This window comes from Aristolochia californica, unplaced genomic scaffold, assembly GCF_029961685.1.
Source record: "Aristolochia californica isolate CCGP_79_NKW_82.1479 unplaced genomic scaffold, dmAriCali1.0.hap1 SCAF_11, whole genome shotgun sequence".
Taxonomy (NCBI): Eukaryota; Viridiplantae; Streptophyta; class Magnoliopsida; order Piperales; family Aristolochiaceae; genus Aristolochia; species Aristolochia californica.
In genome coordinates, this window is record NW_027181782.1 from 2,100,488 (window position 1) to 2,119,509 (window position 19,022).

The following is a 19,022-nucleotide window of genomic DNA, read 5'->3' on the forward strand; positions in this document are numbered from 1 at the left end:
CAAAACCTAAGTGATGCTGACATTATAAATAGAAGAGAAGAAGAAAAAAAGAAAAGGGGTAGTTAAAGCAGGGTAGTCCGTACAATTTTTGTCAAACGCTCTGATCAAGAAAGTGTTTTTTCTTGAGATTATTGTTGATTGTATACCTCTAGTGTTATCTAGAGAGAACATTTGTGTACACATCAGTGTTGATAGTCAAAGTTTTAACTGGACTAGGTCCCGTGGTTTTTTCCCTTTGTTTTGAAAGGTTTTCCACGTAAAAAAAATCTTGGCTCTTTGTGTGTGTGTGTGGTTTTTCTTTATTAAATGATTTCTCAACAGATTCACAAAAAGTGAGAGAGTATCATTTCTCCCAACACCAGGGTGTTTATGAGTCAACTTGATAAGTCACAAATCCTTATTCAAGGTAAATCTTTATAGATGACACATAAAGACTTTTCAGCCCTAGTACTACACAAACTACTTGGTTTTTGAGTCTTCAGCCCTACTACATAAATTGAGGCACATCACATATAAACTGCAATATATATGTATCACACTAAGGTGGCAATTGCCCTATACGTGAATGCATATCTTGGGTCATTCACTAGCATCCTCCCATGCAACAACTTGGGCACAACGGCCACCTGGTCCTCCAAAGAAGAAATACCTACCAAATCTAGTTGAGCCTTTGCCTTCATTTTGAATTTTATAACATTTGGGCCGAGTTTGTGTTTTTACGATATTATTAGGTACATCTCGCAATGTGAAGTTCTTATCAACATACAAAATTTGATTCATATAAGCAGTTTTCTTATAGCCTTCTGCTGGGAAATGGCCATTTCCCATTTGTGGGTAAGTTCCAAAGGTGTCACCAACCACCTCTCCTCCCCAATCAATCCTATTTGTATATTTCACTAAAGCCTTGAAGAGAGAACCCGACCAATAACCCACCCATACGAAGCTACTACTTTGAGTTTCATGGTATCCAAGCCACCAATTTTGTGTGCCTTCATCCTGAGGAAAAAACACAATAAAGGTACTTAAACATGGTTAACAACATATGGGATCTTAATAATTCCAAACATAATGGATGTTACACATTATGTAACATCTGTACCACGTATGGGGTATAACCACCATTAAGTTTGCAAGTGTTTAACATAATTTTACCTCACAAACCCAAGAAATATCTGACATTATGTAACACACCAGCTCTAACTAATTGTAACGAATGTTACTGATTGGTTAAGAGCTAGAATGTAACATCGGTTAGCAAAGTTAATATACCCAAAATGCAAGTAGGGTGATATCCTCCTGGGTGCCACCAAAGGAAGAGATTTTTGGAAGTCTAATGCCAGGTGTTATTGTTCTTGAGAATTGCACAAAACCAGAACAAAATAAATTGTAACATCCGGTGCTACGATAATTATCCGCCTGCCAATCACAAAATCATTACCAAGTAATTAGAACTTCTCCTTTAGGTATGAAGAAGAATTGTAAGTATTCAGTAGAGGTAGTCAAAAACTCACTGTACAGTACACAAATAGGTGAGTTGCAGAGTCTCCATATAGACCTGGATATACCTGATCAAAATGGCCATTGTTCAAATGGTGATTTGTATAAGATCAAGACTCGGGTTTTTTCAAAAGATAGAACCAAGACCGGCTGTTCAAGATAAATAGTGATTTGTGGAAGAGCTACTCACATTCCATCCAACCTCTATAGTATTGAGGTTCTGACCTTGCCCATTTATAATCCACAATTGGGCAAGGCTGAATGTCTCACCCTGCTTCACCTGAGGGTTCCATACGTTGATTGAAACTTGAGTTCCTTGGTAGGTGCCTCCTGCTAGTCCAGATAAACTTGCTACAACATACTGAATGATAAAACTGATAATTAGTTTGGATGGTTATAAGTGATAACGATAAACGATAACCAATGAACTCAAATCAAATTGTATCCAGCTACGACACGTAGTTGAAGAGTTGTAAACGCTACAACACTTGTTGTAATCCTATAAATACATGTTTCATCATCAATGAAAATACGCCGAATTATTGTCTTCTTCCTTCTTTTTCATCTATATGGTATCAGAATGGGCTGAACCATTTTCTCCCTCAGATCGATCCCTCTGAAGACCCACAAGCCTTTGTTTCCCTTCACAACACGAGATGTCAGGGAAGAATCGTGTCTACCTCGCTGGAACTCCTCAGTAGGTGAACCATGAAATAAACAAAAAATAGAGCTTCGACAGAGCCTCAGGCGCCAGTGATGGCCGCAACTTAGCCACCAAAAATAGTTTTTGCCATATTTTTATTGATGAGGAGACATGTATTGATGAAGAGTTGGAAACGCTACAACACAACTCTTTAGCTACGTGCTGTAGCTAGATACAATTTGATTTGAATTCAACCCTTATCCTTTTATCTATATCAATAAGCTCTTCTAGTTGTTCTTAGCATTGTAGAGTTTGGACAATTTGGACTTGCTACAGCATCTACTTGTTCTTACCTGATGGTCAACGGTTTTTAGTCAATCGGGACTATAACCACTTCGTCCATACTTGTTTATAAGATGGGAATTTAACCAAAATAACCATTTAAAACAACTTATTTTGAAAAACAACGACGTCATCAAATTATTTTGAAAAATACCCAATTTTGACCGATCCACTGCACATGTGTACAGTCAAAGGCGACATGTAGGCTTTAACTGCTTACATGTTGCCATGTCATCAGTGCAATAAAGTTAGATGAACACATCGTCTGCCATGTCATTATTTTGCCACATCATCTGCCACGTAAACTACTAAGTCATTAAATAAAAAAATTGAATATTTTTTTTTAAATAAAAAATAAAATACACTTTTTATTTCCCCACTCATCTTTCTCCTCTCCTCTCCTCTCGCCCTCTCACCGCCGCTCGGCCTTAGCCTCCTCTCCTCTCCTCTCGCCCTCTCGTTGTCGCTTGGCCTCGGCCACCTCTGGCCTCGCCCTCTCTCCTCTCGCTGCCATCGCTCCCTTGCTGCCGCTGCTTAGCCTCGGCCTCTTCGCCTCTCCTCTCCCCTCTCGCAATGCCTGATGCCGCCGCTCCCCACTGCTCGGGCTCGATGCCCCCCTCTCAATTAAAAATTAAAATATATTTTAAATCGATAATAAAATATGTTAAATTAGTAAGAGTAAGATTTTTTAATTAATTAGTATATTTAATTTATTTTTAATTATTTTAAATATAAGGTAATAAAAAGTCTATCGATAAATTTGAAAAAAATGTATTGATAAATTTGATTTTAAAACTCAAAACTAAAATTTTCAAAATTTTTAATTAAAATATTTTTTAAATCGATAATAAAAAAGTGTTAAATAGGTAAGAGTAAGATTTTTTTAAACTTATTATTTTAAATATAAGGTAAAAAAAATTTTACTGGTACATTTATTTTTTAAACTCAAGTAAAATTTTCATATTTTTTCAGTTAATAAATATTTTTAATTGATAATAAAAGGTGTTGTAAGATTTTTAATAATTTATTATTTTTTAAATAATGTGATAAAATTATACAAAATAAATTTTATTTTTAAAATCTAAAATAATTTTTTTGTATATTTTTTCAATTTATAAATGTTTTAAATTTCTAAATATTTTAAATCTAATTAGTATACTTATTTTATTTTTTATTTTTAAAAAATCTAAAGTAATAAAAAGTGTAACGATAATTTTTTTAATTAATAAATATTTTTATTGATATTAAATGTTAAATAAGTAAGAGTTAATTTTTAATTGTTTATAAGATTTTTTATAATTTATTATTTTAGATATAAGGTAATAAAAAGTGTATTTTATTTATTATTTTTTAAAAAAATATTCATTTTTTTATTTAATGACATGGCAGTTTACGTGATGTGGCAAAATAATGACATGGCAGATGATGTGGTGACATGTAAGCAGTCAAAGCTTACGTGTCACCTTTGAGTGTATACATGTGCAGTGGACCGGTCAAAGTTGGGTAGTTTTCAAAATATTTTGATGACAACGTTGTTTTTCAAAATAAATTGTTTTAAATGGTTATTTTGGTTAAATTCCCTTATAAGATTTGAGACGGAACCAGCTGCTAACGGTTCGTCCATTTGCACCCTTCTGATGGGAACTGTGTCCACAGGTCAGCCTCCATCCGGGAGGCCTGTCTTCATTGTAATGTAGCTTGAAGGTTTGGCATTTATCCCTTCTAGAACCGAAGCAGGTTCCATCTGTGTTGCAAGTTTTCAGTCAGTAGGAGAACAGTAGACGACCTTCAAAGAGAAAGACAGACTGAGAAAGAGTGAAAAGACTCACCTGTACTATATGGTGTTTGAGTGCCGGATGATCTAAGGCTGGTTGCTCGTTTACATCGACGCAATCAAAGATATCCCCCTCTTCAGTCTATTTAAGCAGATTAAAACTCATCATTTTTATCACAGTTATACATCATTAAATTAATCCTTTTATAAGAAAGAAACTTTCACCTTGATAGTCGTCAATCCTGGTTTGTTTATAAACTCGAGATAATTCCTCATTTCCAGATACTCTTCTCTTGATATTTCACTAGCCTCGCGAGAGACGACGCAAATCGCAATCCACCCAGTCAAGGCTATATGGAATCTGATACCCTCAGGACCAGCCATGGGAGTTACAACCAGCTTGCCACCTGAAACTTATCAACCACTGTTACTGTGCAGTGTTCCTTAACACTTACCAGACGAGACAACTACAACAAGCTTCCAGATCTCTCTTCTGAATCATATTTTCGATCTATTTATTAGGAGCAGGAAGCGATTTCTTGATTTCATGCGCTGGAAAATGCATTATAAATTCTGTTGGGAGTGGAGAGCCAAGTCATATCCATGAACGTGCAAGGAAGACTCCTGTACTGGCTCTTGGATTTCGTTTAACGTGATTAGATCTTAAAGAATCTTAGTTTCTCCTATGGATTTAATGACTGGCCTTATTAAACTCTGACAAAGTTCATTTCTTGATCAACGCAGACCTGAAAGAAATGCTAAAATACAGGAATTGGAGCGAAGGACGCTCATTCAATCAACAGTGACCGTGCAAGTCTTCTCAATCACCGAGTATCGTATAAGTTTGTATAACTTTCAGAGACGTAAATATAAACTAAACGATTTGATTATGGCATTTAAGCTTAATCATGGCCAAGTCTTAGGCAACACTTCCTTCCAGAGAAAGCACTGAAGACATCTTCAAATGAAGAGTACCTCACGAGGGTTTCCTGTTAGGGATCATTTGTATATGTTGTCACTGTTGATCAACACCTTGACCTTATGCCCCTTAACATCTCCCTCTTATTGCATGGTTTGAGGATGAAGGACCCAAAGAGTGTGTTGAAGAGCAAATATGAAATAGTCTTACATGACTCTTATAGTAAGAAGTTTCACAGAGCCAGAATTAATATGATATTTAAGAAGAGTCTCATGGAAGGAGGTATCATTGAAGAGTCTCAATTAAAGGTGTTTTAGTTATGTTAGTTGTATTTATGTTAAGTTGTTCAATTGTTCTAGAATTTATCTTTTATTGTTTAAATTCGGGTATAACTGGGACAAATGTAGTTTAACTGTAATTGGCTCTACTTATTTCATCTATTATACATTTAGTCTCATTGTACTCAAATTACATCAAATCAATGAAGTTTTCCTCTTTTCTAGAAATTCAACATGGTATGAGAGCAACTTCTGTGAGTTCACTCGGTCAACCCACAAAGAATGCGATTCTTTTATGATCTATCATCTCTAGTAGTTTAGGTTCGTATTCTATCTTTTTTCTTTCTTTCTTGTCCAAATGCCTGTTATTTTCTTGTCATTTGCACCTCCATACTGAACTTTTCATATTTCAAATTATTTATTGACAGAAAGATCTTTGAATCTACTTTCTAAGTAAAAAATAAGTTTGGCAAACAGAGTTTTCTAGAAAGGGAAACCAGTATCTGAAGCACCATTCCTTAGAACCTATTTTATGTAATAGCAACTCAATGAGTCTTTATATGACTAGATTTCAAAATTAAAATTCAGTATAAAACTCCAATGGATTTTTCAAATAGGGGCTTACACATAAAAAAAAATCATAAAAAATAATGATTTCAATGTATAGGCCTATGAGTGGTAACTTTGAACTTAGATGTACGATTTCAAAGTGCAAGGACACTAGTAAATTGTACTCAATCAATTTCAATTAGAAGATTTCAAAATAAAAGGAATATTGAGACTTGGATTTTTGAGATACAATCCCCAAATTTTAGTACAATGCAAAAGCCACTTATAATGGCACAACTAATCCATATGCTAGAATGCATGAAATGATTACAAAGAAGAGCACAAATTCTAACACAAAAGATGCTAAATAAACAAAGATCTCAAAATAATGGCTCATAAATACTTTGCTCTTTGCCAACTAACCTTTCAAAAACTCAATCTCCAAATTTGATTTGAAAGTATGTGTGTGCTATGGAGTAGTAGTAGAAGCCTAAGATTCAAGGAAAAATAGTTTATCAACTTAAATAGATGAATTCTCAACATTCAAAAATAGAGTCGTTGAGCTTAGTGTTAAATTCTAGGGCATTAATCCATTAAGCATTATCAGAACAAAGAAGTTTTTGGGGGAAAGAGAAGTGAGAAGAAGAGATGAGAAGAGAAGAGCTCATAATGGTGAGAGAAGAAAGAGGAGGACCAAAAAAGGATGAGGAGAAGAGGATCTCAAAAGTTAATGTTTGCTCTTCTCTTCTCCATGCTTTATATTAAGTGAGTTTAATACATAATATTAAAAAAAAATACCCTTAACCTCATTAGGGTAAAATAACTTATCTATTAACAATCACCAAATTTTATCTACGATATTTATATCTGAATACGAGGTTTCACGAGTACATTGAAACTCGATTAATTCTTCAAAAATACAATAACCCTCTTGATGATAGATTTAGTAATTGCTATAAAAGCGCAACCCCAATTTAGTTGTTTTTCCCTTATTTCCTTACATGCATGCACACACGCACACATGCACACATGCGCATGGACAATTATAAAAAAGCTTTTAAATGCGATAATATCTTATTTTCATTAATGGTTGCCCATGGTCCATCATGAGGTTAAACACAGCTTGATAGTCTAGGTCATAAGGTTAACCACAACTTGATAGTCTTGGTTGAGGTATTGAATAGATAATGAAGTGTACACAACTAGAGTTTAACTTGGAAGGATAACTAGGAATGTCATTGTTGCAATAAATGTTTTTTTAAGTACGTTGGAGGATGGAAACTTGGGTTATAGCTCAATGAGATCTTGAGTTTTCCAATTGAATGAGAATCCATCCAGATTTCACTCTTCCAATTTGGGTCCAAAGTCACCACTTAAAAATCTAAAATTAATAAAAATACATAAAAATATTCTAAATATTCATGTAATAGAATAAAAGGTAGAGTAACTACAAACTACCAAATTCGAACCTGATCGAATTATTAATCCGATCCGATTCAAACTTGATTGAATATCGGTCAAAGTTCAACCACAACTATGTTTTTTTTTCCATACACAGATGTTTATAAAAGACTTTTAATTAATTTAATATGGATATTATCTTCTTAAATGCTCATCCTTTGTTCATCATTGAGGTGAGGCACAAGACAAGCTTGCTTGAGATCCTTGGAAGATGGTAAGGTGTACACCACTGGAGTTTAACCTGAAAGGATAATTGAGAATGTCAATATGTTGGGGGATGGAGACTTAGGTTGTAGCTCAACGAGGTCTTGAGTTCAACCTTGGCTACACATAAACTATGAAGAATGACTAAGAATACATAAAATAGAATGCTTGATGATGTTGTTCTCAGAGATAGAATAAGAAAAATGAAAACAATTTTTATACTGAGAATGCTAGGGAAACATTTTTTTAAATTTTATAATTGTTTATATATAGTGGAGGCATATGTGCTTAGTCACACAACTATGTCACAATGTTATGAAGCCTAGACCGAACCAACTAGTTGGATGGAGGTCAATTGGACCTAGTCCCTTGTCCAGGTTATAACAAAGTAAGATCAACTTTGGGTAAAACCCAACGGACTAGTCAGATTCAATTGATGAATCAGATGAAACAATCCAATTAGATAGGTTACATCATGTATGCAAGGGAACTCCCTAGGTATGACACAAAAAGAGGGGATGGGTGGTCATGCACCAGCTCCCCTTTTTTCAACATTAGAGTAGGAGGAATCAACCAAACCCCCACCTTCCCCCCACCCCAACTATTGACAATAGATAAGATGGGGACCCCTTCCCCATGGACACTAAAAAATAGGGAGAAGGGTGGCATATAAATGATAGGGAAGGGATCCCTTGCTATCACATAACAATGAGGAAGTGAAGGATCCCTTCCCTTTGTGCATAAACAACCTAAGAGGGAAGGGGGTAGGGGATGCTTTTTACCAAAAGAAAAATATATTAATAATTCTTCCTAATATTTTATGTTGGTAAAAACAAACCTAACAATGTGGAATTCTCTTGGATCTCTTGTGTTAAAGAAGAGGTTCGAGATATCTCTGAGTACATGAATTTTGATGATAACAAACACATACATTTTATACTAATCTTTAAATGAGAATTGTTTAGAAAAGAAAGTGTTTCAAGAATTTTTGAAAGGTAGTTTCGAATCCATATGTGGATTCGAACCCATCTGAATGCATAAAAGCAAAAAAGAGTGTGAACCTCACTTACAAAAAGTTTCAAAATTAATAATGGAGTCAAACCCTCTATTGGATTTTATCCCATCAAGGAGGAGGATTCAAATCCAAGGACTTAAAAGAAGCTTGTAAAGAAGAAAGGGTTTGGACCCAAGTGATGGGATTCAAATCCCCAAGCAAGCAGAGAAAAAAAAGGATTCGAACCCGAGTTACATAAACTTTTGGAATTAAAAGTAGATTCAAACTCTATTATGAAGGCACACTGCCGAGTCAAACTCATAATTGGATTTGACCCCATATGGGTGAAAAACAAAAAAAAAAAGATGTGAATCCGATTTATGGAAAGTTTTGGCACAAATGACGGATTCAAGCTTTGTAAGAAGCAGAAGTCTAAGGAGTTGAACATATGGGTGTATTCAACTGCAAAATCATGTCACTGGAAGGAATGGATTCAAATCATTGGTATTGGATCCGAACCCTTGCTGTTGAAATTCAACTTTTTTTCTGAATGTTAATGGTAGATTCAGATGCTTACAAGTGCCCAAAATTTGTAATTGACCTACCAATGTGCCGAATAGAAAAATATGATTTATTTAGAAGTTGAGGTTGTAGATTGCATATCAATATGATTCAGGTTTGGGATTCAAATGCATAGATTATATTAACAAATCCTACAACCCTTTTTTTCACAGGAGCTAGCTAAAAAAGCATACCCTTTTATGCCTTTTCATTGTCACATTACAAGGGAGGAACCACATTCAGACTTATGCAATTGGAATAATTTGGAATTAGTAATTCAAATAAAATGATTAGTATTTGTTCCCTTGCCAAATGCTAGACTAAAAATTAGACATGTCAGAATCAGTATTTATTCCCATGGGATCATCTATCCTCGACTCAACAACACAACAACCCACATAAGATTCTACACCACTTTACTAAGGGTCTGTTTGGAACCCCATGGAAAAGAAAATAAAATAAAATGAGAATTTGACCATTATTATTCCCAAAAATAGTTAGTGAAAAGGAGAATTTGATCATTATCTTATTTTCACTAACTATTTTTGAAAATAATAATTATCAAATTCTCATTTCTTTTCTTTTCTAGGGGTTCCAAACAGACCCTAAGGGAAAACTACAACAGTCTAATACTGTGTCACTGTTAGGGGAGGCAATATGTAAGGCTCTGGTTAGGTCGACCTGAACCGTTGTTAAACGCACCACTTCCTAAAGTGAGGCTCTTTCGGCTTAAATCAATTAATGGAACAATGACTTTTTCTTATAGTTTTCTATTCACATAAACACACTCTAAACATTGTCATTCTAGTCTAATATTAACCTAATTCTTTCACTTTACACAATGAGTCAATTCCTACTAGTTGGCAACAAGGTAAAGCTTTACATATGTTCTAAATCCCAAACTGTGATGGATAAAGAAAAGAGTTAAAGTTAAGAAATCTGCTTTGGCTGCAAGTGGGATCAAGTATTTAATAAGTAAAAGATTCTCCCATCCATCAATCTGAATATGAGATATTGAAGGGGACCCAATGAAGGAAAAAAACTGCCCTCATTATTGAGATTGTATCCCGTCAGAGCCATGCATTATTGAGCATGAGATACGTCCTATCTCTGGAGGGTGAATGGGACCATGCTCTCCAGCTTTATAATCGAGCCCTCACGACATTAGCAGATCCCAATTCCTCAGGGTTGGGTCACCCTAATGCTTGCAAAGCTCGTTTCAATCTCATGGCAAAGCCTGGTTTCTAGGACATAAGATTGTAATCAGGTTGTTCATAGACATGGGACAGCTTATGCAAAACCTGGCATTAATTTCCAGAGCTACAGATTTTGGAATTATTTTACGAATACTTGTACAACAGAGAGCTTATTATATATAAAAACTTGTCTAACATATTCAGACCATATATAACTGACACTTCTTAATAAAAGCACTCAGAAATTCAGACTGTAGTGGAACACCATGAGAAATGGGAACACAGAAAAAGAAGCTAGGTTCAAGGGGAAGGATGATAATACCTATAGATGCTAAAGAAAGTGTTGATGAGGGTGAGAGACAGTGCCACAACTGCTGCTGCCACTGAGACGATCGCCCAGGGATTACCGAAATAGTCACGATTGAGCTTCGCTCGCCACATATTCCATGGAATGTTTGAGTAACAGATCACGTCATTCACCAGCAGAAGGTACTTGTCGTTTTTGTCTGGTTCGACTATCAGCCCCTTGCAAATCTCGTTGAACAGCAGCGCGATGTTCTGCTCGCTCCCCAGGCCATGATCGAGAATCCCATGCTCGTGGAGTATCTCCACGTCCTTGGCCGTGTTCACCACAAAGTCCATGAAGGCAGCGTACATGGTGAAGCATTTCCCGGATTGAGGATGGCCCTGCTCGAAAGCGATCAGGTTGCGCAGGAAGGTGTTTGTGTAGTGATCGACGATCAAATGGGGGATTTCCATCACTCCGTTCTGGAACTTGATATCCAGGAAGTTTTTCCCTTCGCCTTTTTTGAACTTGATGCCTGAGTCCTGAAGCCGCTGTGCTCGAGGGACGGTGGGTAGGGGCGTATGGGGCTGAATGTCCAGAGTGTCCTTTGATGGGTTGTGCTTGTTGAAGCTGGGAAGAAGAGAGCTGGACGAGAGGAGATTCTTCTTGATGTTCCTGGCTGGGTGTGAAGGTTGAGGTGGGACGAAGTGGGAGTGAACTAAATGAAGCAAGTGAAGGTGATTAGGTGCATCTGAGGATTGTTTCTGAGCTAGGCCTAGGGATGAATTCTGGTTGATGGCAAGGTACAGAGCTTTGAAGAAGCGCATGGCTAGATCAACCAGAGAAAGCTTTGTGCTCGGTTCGTTAAATTCATCAAAAATCTTCTGCAGGACGAAGAAAGGAAGCTGGTTCTCTGCTAGGAGCAAATCTCTGGCGACACATCGCACAACCCACGGAGTACAGTAACCAAATATTGGATCCGTCTCAGAACGATTCTTCCCAGTTTTATTTGATATTCTGTCCTCGTATTTGAGGAAAAGCTCGAGAGTAAAGCAGCCATCCAGCAACAGCATCTCAGCGAACTCCTCCTCAACAGGATTGATATCAGAGTAGCATGTCTGTGCTCCGTTCACCAGTTTCCCAACTTCGAGGGCAATATCTTCCCAGTGGCGGTTGTACCGTGAGCACAAGGAAAGCAGGTACTGCCATTTATGCTTCTCCATAGCTTTTAGCTTTTCATTGTGCCGGTGATACGGACCGATAGAGATGATCTCGGGCTCGTAGGCGCCTTCATCACCTCTGCGGATGATGTGGGGAACCCTGTGGATGGTAGCTGGCTTCGGGCATTTTCCCTTTCCACCTAAGTTCTCGTATTTCTCTTTCAGAGACTTCAGCCATGCATCTTTTCCTACGTTAGTAGTGCTCATCGTTCCTCTCTTCTTCTTCTGTGTCTGCAATGAGCTTCTGAAGTTTAGCAGCTCTGATTCAAGTCTATTTAAGACCATAAAGTTAGTGGGCATTAAAGGTGATGTTTACTGGTTTGGTACTCCAGTGAGCCATTTTTCATTCTGAATCATCAAAAAGGAGTAGATATTTTCCTTCTGGGATTTAATTATTGAGTCCTTGATATATAAAGTTCGAGGAGTGAGGAAAGGACAATATAAAGAATGACAGCCAAAGACCGGAAAGAGAAAAGCTTGCAATGAAAGTTGTAAAGCTGAAAACAACAAAGACGAGATCATGCTCTGCGTTTATCACGCTCATCTTTTTCATGTCCAGGTTCCTGTGGTGAAAGATAATAGCAATTAGCATCTGTAGAAACTAGGGGTCGCTTATCACCTGGGTGACCGTGGCCAGGGCAATTGGGTTTGATTGAGTTTTATGAAGAAACATATTAATAGACCGAAGATGGAAGAAGGGGTGGGGGTTGGCTATAATAAACTAATTGAACTTATAGAATCCAATAGTTAATTGAACTAACCAAGCATTTTTTACTTTAATATCTTATGAAAGGGACACATTTAGAATTAAAAGACAACATAAACTTAAGGGAATCCGTTTGTAAGATCCTGCAAATGTGAAAAAAGAGATGTTTCACCAAAGATATCTCAAGAAAATTGAGAAAAGGTATATTTTTGATATCATTTCTGCAATGAGGTTACATCTTTATACAGAAAAACGAAACAATTACGCCTATCAATTAGCACTGACGAATCTAACAATCGTAACTAAATATTTACTTAATGAATCTAGCAATGACAACTGAATACTCACTTTCCTATTTTACATGATTGTCTTCAACACCCCCCCTCAAGTTTGAGTGTATGTTAATAACACCCAACTTGTCGAGTAATGCTTCAAATTGGGACGAACTCAACGCCTTAGTGAATAAGTATGTAGTTTGGTTGTTGGTTCGTATGTGTGTTGTCTTATCAAGTCTGCTTAAATCTTTTCACAAACTAAGTGACAATCAATTTGAATATGTTGAGTTTGCTTATGAAAGACCAGGTTTGAGGCAATATGTAGAGTAGTTTGGTTCTCACAGTACAACATGACCAACTGAGTATGTTCAATTTTCAAGTCCTTCAAAACATTCTTCAACCAATTAATTTCACAACATGTAGTAGTCACAAAGTGATACTCTGCCTCTGCAGTTGATCGAGCCATCATTGTTTGCTTCTTTGTTTTCCAAGAAATTCGTGATTGTCCAAAAAATATACAATACCTTGTTATTAACCTTCTTGTATCCTTGCAGCGAGCCCTATCTGCATTACAAAATGCATTTAATTAGAGTGTACTTGTGGCGGATAGAAGAATACCATGTCCTGGTGTTTTTTTCAAGTATCTAAGGACTCCATGTGCTACCTCAAGGTGTGTAAGTGGTTTCTCCATAAATTGATTTAAAACATAGATGACGTAGACTAAATCTGGTCTAGTAATGGTCAAGTAGATCAATCTTCTCACAAGATGCTCGTATGATGAAGGATCATTTAGGAGGTCTTCATTGGATTGTGTCAGAGCCAAGTTTTACTCCATTGGGAACCTTGTAGGCTTAGCTCCTAGAAATCCAACATCTTCTAATATCTCCAAAGCATATTTCATTTGAGAGAGGCAGATCCCTTTCGAAGACCTTGCTACTTCTATGCCCAAGAAGTATTTTAGTTGATATGCCAAAATCACATCAACAACATATATAAGTATTGTTGTAAAGCTTCCTTTGTTGGATTGGACGAATAATGAATAGTATACCTTTGATTAGTAAAAACCAACAACTTTCGGGGCAGCTAAAAGTTTGAAAAACCACTGTCTAGAAGTTTGTTTCAAGCCATATAATGACTTGTTGAGTTTGCACACTTGAGTGCCCCTATTTTGTTCGAAACCTAGAGGTAGTGACATGTATACATCTTCATCAAGATCACCATTTATGTTGAGAAAATCACGGTTGAAATAAACGATAAGTTCAACCATTGTAAATGAAAGTATATTTTTTTGTGTTGATTTCTATTGAATGGAGAGGTAATTTATACAAGAGTTTTACAATCTATAATCACGAATCTCACGATTTTATACAATCCATTTACAATGGTTGATAACTTTTACCTTGAGCTTATCGGATTTTGATTTTAACCATGATTTTCTCAACACTCCCCCTCAAGTAGGAGAATGAATGTCAAGAACTCCCAACTTGCGTATCATAGTTAAGAAAGTTTCCTTTTCCAATGGCTTGGTGAACACATCCGCAAGCTGATTTGTTGAAGCAACATATTTAGTGACAACCGAAACATCTTGTATTTTGTCACAAATAAAATGACAATTCATATCCATATGTCTGGTTCTTTCATGAAAAATGGGATTGGCTGCTATGTGTTAGGCAACTGTGTTATCACAATAGAACAATGTTAGCTTCAGATGTAATATTTTCAACTCTATCAATAATAACCATAGTCAGGATAATTCAAACATGTACCTGTCATGGCTCTATATTCGACTTCTACTGAGGAGAGATACGGTTTTCTGCCTCTTTGTCTGCCATAAAATAAGAGAAGATCCCAAAAAAAAAAAAACACAATAACCTATAGTGGATCTATGGGATATTGGACAACCAGGCCAATCCGAATAAGAAAAAGCTCACAAGGATAAATCGTTTTGAGAAGGGAAAAATAAACCTTGTCCTGGACTGCTTTTTAAATAACGCAACACACACAAGACAACTTCCATGTGTGGTTTGCGTGGTGCATGCATGAATCTGTTTAACACATGGATTGAATAGGTAATATCTGGTTGGGTGATAGTCAAATAAATTAGGTGTCCAATAAGTCACCTATGCTGAGATGGATCGTTAAGCAATTCTCCTGAATCCGAAAGCTTTATGTTTTGCTTCATTGAAAAGTTCACATGTTTAGCACCCAAAAATCCACCATCTTTTAAAATTTCTAAAGTATATTTTCGCTGTGAGATGGAAATACCTTTCTATTATCAAGAAACTTCGATGCCTAGAAAATCTAGCAGCCAATTGATATATCAATGCCATTCTTAAAGTACCTAAATTATATTTAAAATTTCTAGAGTATATGTTGAAGAGATTTAGGCTATGTACCACAATTTCACTTGGCATTTGGCCACTCTTTCATCATAAAAAAAGGTAGTTGGGTGCAAATGGGTCTTCTTCCTAAAGTATAATCGAGATGGTTCTATTGCTAGATACAAACCTCAGTAGCTTGCTGAAGGTTGTACTCAGTCTTATGGTGTCAATTATGATGTAACCTTTTCTTATGTTGCCAAGATGAACTCGGTCAGAGTTCTTATTTCTCTAGCAGCCAATTTTAAATGGGAGTTACACCAGTTAGATGTCAAGAAGGCTTTCTTGAATGGTATATGAGGAAGTCTACATGTGCCAACCACCTAGTTATGTGGTTGAGGGGGAGAAAGTATGTTGGTTGAATAAAGCAATATATGGGTTGAAAAAGTCTCCGCGGGATTGGTTTGATAAATTTACCATTGTTATAAAACTTGGGTTCAAGAGGAGTGAAAGTGATAATTCAGTGTTTACCAAAAATTTCAATGAGGGCAACATTCTTACGGCGGTACATGTGAATGATATTGTTATTATGGGCAACTTCATTGTTTCAATCAGTCAACTATTCATATTGCAACCAATCATATCTTTCAAGAGAGAACCAAGCACATTGAGATAGACTTTCATTTCATACGAAAAAAAACTTTGAGCCAGAATAATATCTATGCAATATATCTCTTCAAAGAATCAATTGGTAGACATCTTGACAAAGGCTATTGCTGCAAAGTCACTCTAAAATACCTGCTACAAGCTAGGAATATTTGATATTTTCTCCCCAGTTTGAGGGGGAGTGTTGGAGCAGTTTGAGTGGTATTTTATGTAATTATGAGAGTGAGTGATATAAGCTATTTTATTCTTATGTAGTAGGGCATCCATGTCCCACCTATATAAATAAAAAAGAGAGGGGGAGGAGCTCATACTTGTGCTCTCTCTTAACCCCTAAAAATTTTCTCCTCAACTCTTGCTCTTGCTTTCTCCTTCTCATCTTTTCTTCTCTTCTTCTTTCTTTCTTCTTCTTCTCAAAGCAAGTTATCCTTACATTTATCTATTCACTAAGCCTCCTACAAAAAAAAAAAAAACTCCTATTACATCTTTAGTGCTTTCTGATTTTCAAATGATCAAATCATAAGTGCCAAAACAAGGAAGGATTTTGAAAGAGCCAAGTACTCGAGCCTGTGATTTTAAATTTTTGTGCGTACTTGAAAATTTTCATATTGAACTTGATTGACCTTATTTTGAAATCAATTAATTTGAACTCAATGTTGTTTTGGTTGTGAGTCTAATGTAATAAACTTTACATTTAGCTTGTCCCGTAGCCTTTTAAACTCTGATTTTTTAGTTTTAGATGTCTCGTTAAAATTATACTTTAAAATCATTCAATTAGCATTAACTGAGCTTCTATCTATTAAGGTAATAGCACCTAAGATTGGGTATAACTTTTCTTGTTCTTAGTTATTGTGATATATACCTAAATTAGAGAGTTTGGGCTTAATTGTAAAGCAAGTAATCCTTGTTGTGTTGTAAAAGAAACAAGACGTACAAAAGTTGATTGGTAATTGCTGCTAAAAGTCCCTTAAGGGTCTAAATACTCATACCTAGTAGATGACATTTGGTTTTGCAGAGTGAATCTAAGTCCAAAGTGAAAGCACATGAGAGTGGATATAGTAATCCAAGATAAGATTGTGAACCACTATAAAAATATCAGTCTATCGTTGAGTGATTGAATTACTTGTTGTGTTTATTAATTAAATTACTTTTGAAGTAAGTTAAAGATTGAATTAGTCTTCATTGATAAATCTAGTTATTGTCTCCCTCCTCCATTTGGTTTAAGTTCCCTTGAGGTCCTGGAAATATTGAAAGGTATACACGACTAGAGCTCAACCTTTTTTTGTCATCAGATCATGAAGAGATTTTCAGGGGAGAGGGGGCTCTTTCCTGCAAGTTCGAGGAGAAAGTATATAAAGCTAGTGTAGTCCTGTTCAGGTTTTAATTGGACTTGACTACTGATTCAGTCCCATTTTTGCTGTTCTTAGCTTCCTAATTAAACACGTTGGGTCCTTATGTCAAGCCTGAATTATATTTGACCCCATTATTAACCTGATCAGGTGTATAAACTAGAATCCAACCCATTGATAACTTAAGGTCAGGTTCGTTTTAAGTTTACAGGTTGGATCAAACTTTGCTAGCTCTTGTTATTATAGTGGAATATTGATTGAATCTTCAAAACTCCTATGGTTTATATGTTCTTGCTTTGGGTGATAACGAGCAGTTGGGATCAGGGATGGTCGAGCATACTTCTACTTCACTAATCGAACAAAGACTGCTTTTAAACGTTGAAGAGAAGAAAAAAGTTATACAGTTTGAAGCAACACCACTACGTTGTGTTGATATCATTTGACAAGAAAAGCTAGTTTTGATAACGAAAAAGGGACTTGAAATGGACAAGCATTTCTATACATGGAGGGCCCTTCCACTCCTTAATCAGTTAGCATCACAGCATGCTTTAGTTTATGGCATAAATGGACAGGACATGAAAACATAAGGGACATTGTTGCATTTTGAGGGCAAAGTAAGACTCTTTTTTGTGTGATTAATAAAGTCAAGAGAGTCTCATTGGAAAAAAAAAAACAAGTAGGGTAACCTCTTCAACAAAAAGTTCTCACAATCATCCCAATGTGATATAATCGGTAGGACCCAATAAAGGAAAAGGTTGTGCTCATTATTGAGGTTAGTCCTATCTTGGGAGGGTACATTGGAGTATACCAGCCTTATCGTAATCTCTTGCAAGAAAAGCAAATTTCTACTCCTAATTTTTTGCCTAACCCAATGGTCTCAAAGCTGCTTTCGACAATCTCATGACACCACCATATGCCGAAATAGCCCAAGAAGAAAAGCGAAAGATTTCCAAAATATGTCTCAATATAATACAGTCATTCATTCACACTCAGATCTATATGAATGGACATCACTTGATTACCAACTGACGCTGAAACACATGGAAAACTAGGGGGGACTGGGCTACTAACTTTGGGCATTTAATTGTATTAAGAGTATGAAAAACCTTGCATTCGACTTGAAAACGAACTCAGTTTCTGGAGCTGAAATATAATTTGACATTTTGTAGAATACATAGGCCAGGGTATATATAAAAACATGTTCAACATAAAGCTTAAGCAATTCTTTGTTAAAAGATACCCACGTGTATATGGGTGACATGACTCGTAAAAAAGGAGAACTTCCATAGAGATGATAGAATTGTAATTATGTTGGCTGGTGTATGTCCTCTGATGTCTTTTTCTTTTGAAGCGTGTAGTCCTAAGGCATTGTAGTCATTGTAAATACTTTTCCCTAACTATAAATTCAAACCTCAAGGTATATGGTAGAACATTCAAGTCTCTTCCTGCTGGCTCATATTCGTCCTTACACCCCTTTCTCTTTTCCTCTTCTTTCTCTCTCTTGATTTCTTCTTTTCTCTCTTCTAAGATCTAGACTTCCTCTCTTTTCTTCTTCCCTTGAGATATCTTATGTTTATTACTTGGCACTAGAAATAAACATGGTATCAGAGCAGGTAAAGATCTGACATGGAAAAGGAGAACAAGATGGAGAAGAAACGGAGGAAGAAGAAGAAGAAGAATAAGAAACAATAAAGAAAAAAGTGGATTTCCTTGTTTTTCCCTTTAGTCTTCTTTCTAATTCCTATTTTTTATTGTTTTTCTCACTCATCCTACACATAAGTTTTGTT

The 19,022-nt window shown here is 36.1% G+C and overlaps 2 protein-coding genes across 2 annotated transcripts; both read right to left on the reverse strand.

Annotated features, from left to right (window-relative positions):
* Positions 1-579: 579 nt before the first annotated feature.
* On the reverse strand, positions 580-4,640 carry LOC137944542 (protein neprosin-like). The gene is made up of 6 exons (XM_068790224.1): positions 4,482-4,640; positions 4,312-4,398; positions 1,688-1,858; positions 1,512-1,565; positions 1,270-1,416; positions 580-996 (listed from the first exon to the last, which is right to left on the reverse strand). The coding sequence occupies exons 1-6, from the start codon at positions 4,638-4,640 to the stop codon at positions 580-582; spliced, it is 1,035 nt and encodes a 344-aa protein (XP_068646325.1).
* A 6,023-nt stretch (positions 4,641-10,663) lies between these two features.
* On the reverse strand, positions 10,664-12,132 carry LOC137944707 (UPF0481 protein At3g47200-like). The gene has a single exon (XM_068790430.1). It carries the CDS (start codon positions 12,129-12,131, stop codon positions 10,719-10,721), a length of 1,413 nt encoding a protein of 470 aa, XP_068646531.1. The 5' UTR covers position 12,132; the 3' UTR covers positions 10,664-10,718.
* Positions 12,133-19,022: the final 6,890 nt, after the last annotated feature.

Excerpts from the sequence above, each read along its gene's own strand:
- LOC137944542 (XM_068790224.1), bottom strand. The coding sequence starts at position 4,640 with ATGGCTGGTCCTGAGGGTATCAGATTCCATATAGCCTTGACTGGGTGG. Across the intron at positions 1,859-4,311 it reads TCAAACACCATATAGTACAG|TATGTTGTAGCAAGTTTATC; the intron begins GTGAGTCTTTTC and ends TTTATCATTCAG. Across the intron at positions 1,566-1,687 it reads CTATAGAGGTTGGATGGAAT|GTATATCCAGGTCTATATGG; the intron begins GTGAGTAGCTCT and ends CATTTTGATCAG.
- LOC137944707 (XM_068790430.1), bottom strand. The coding sequence starts at position 12,131 with ATGAGCACTACTAACGTAGGAAAAGATGCATGGCTGAAGTCTCTGAAA.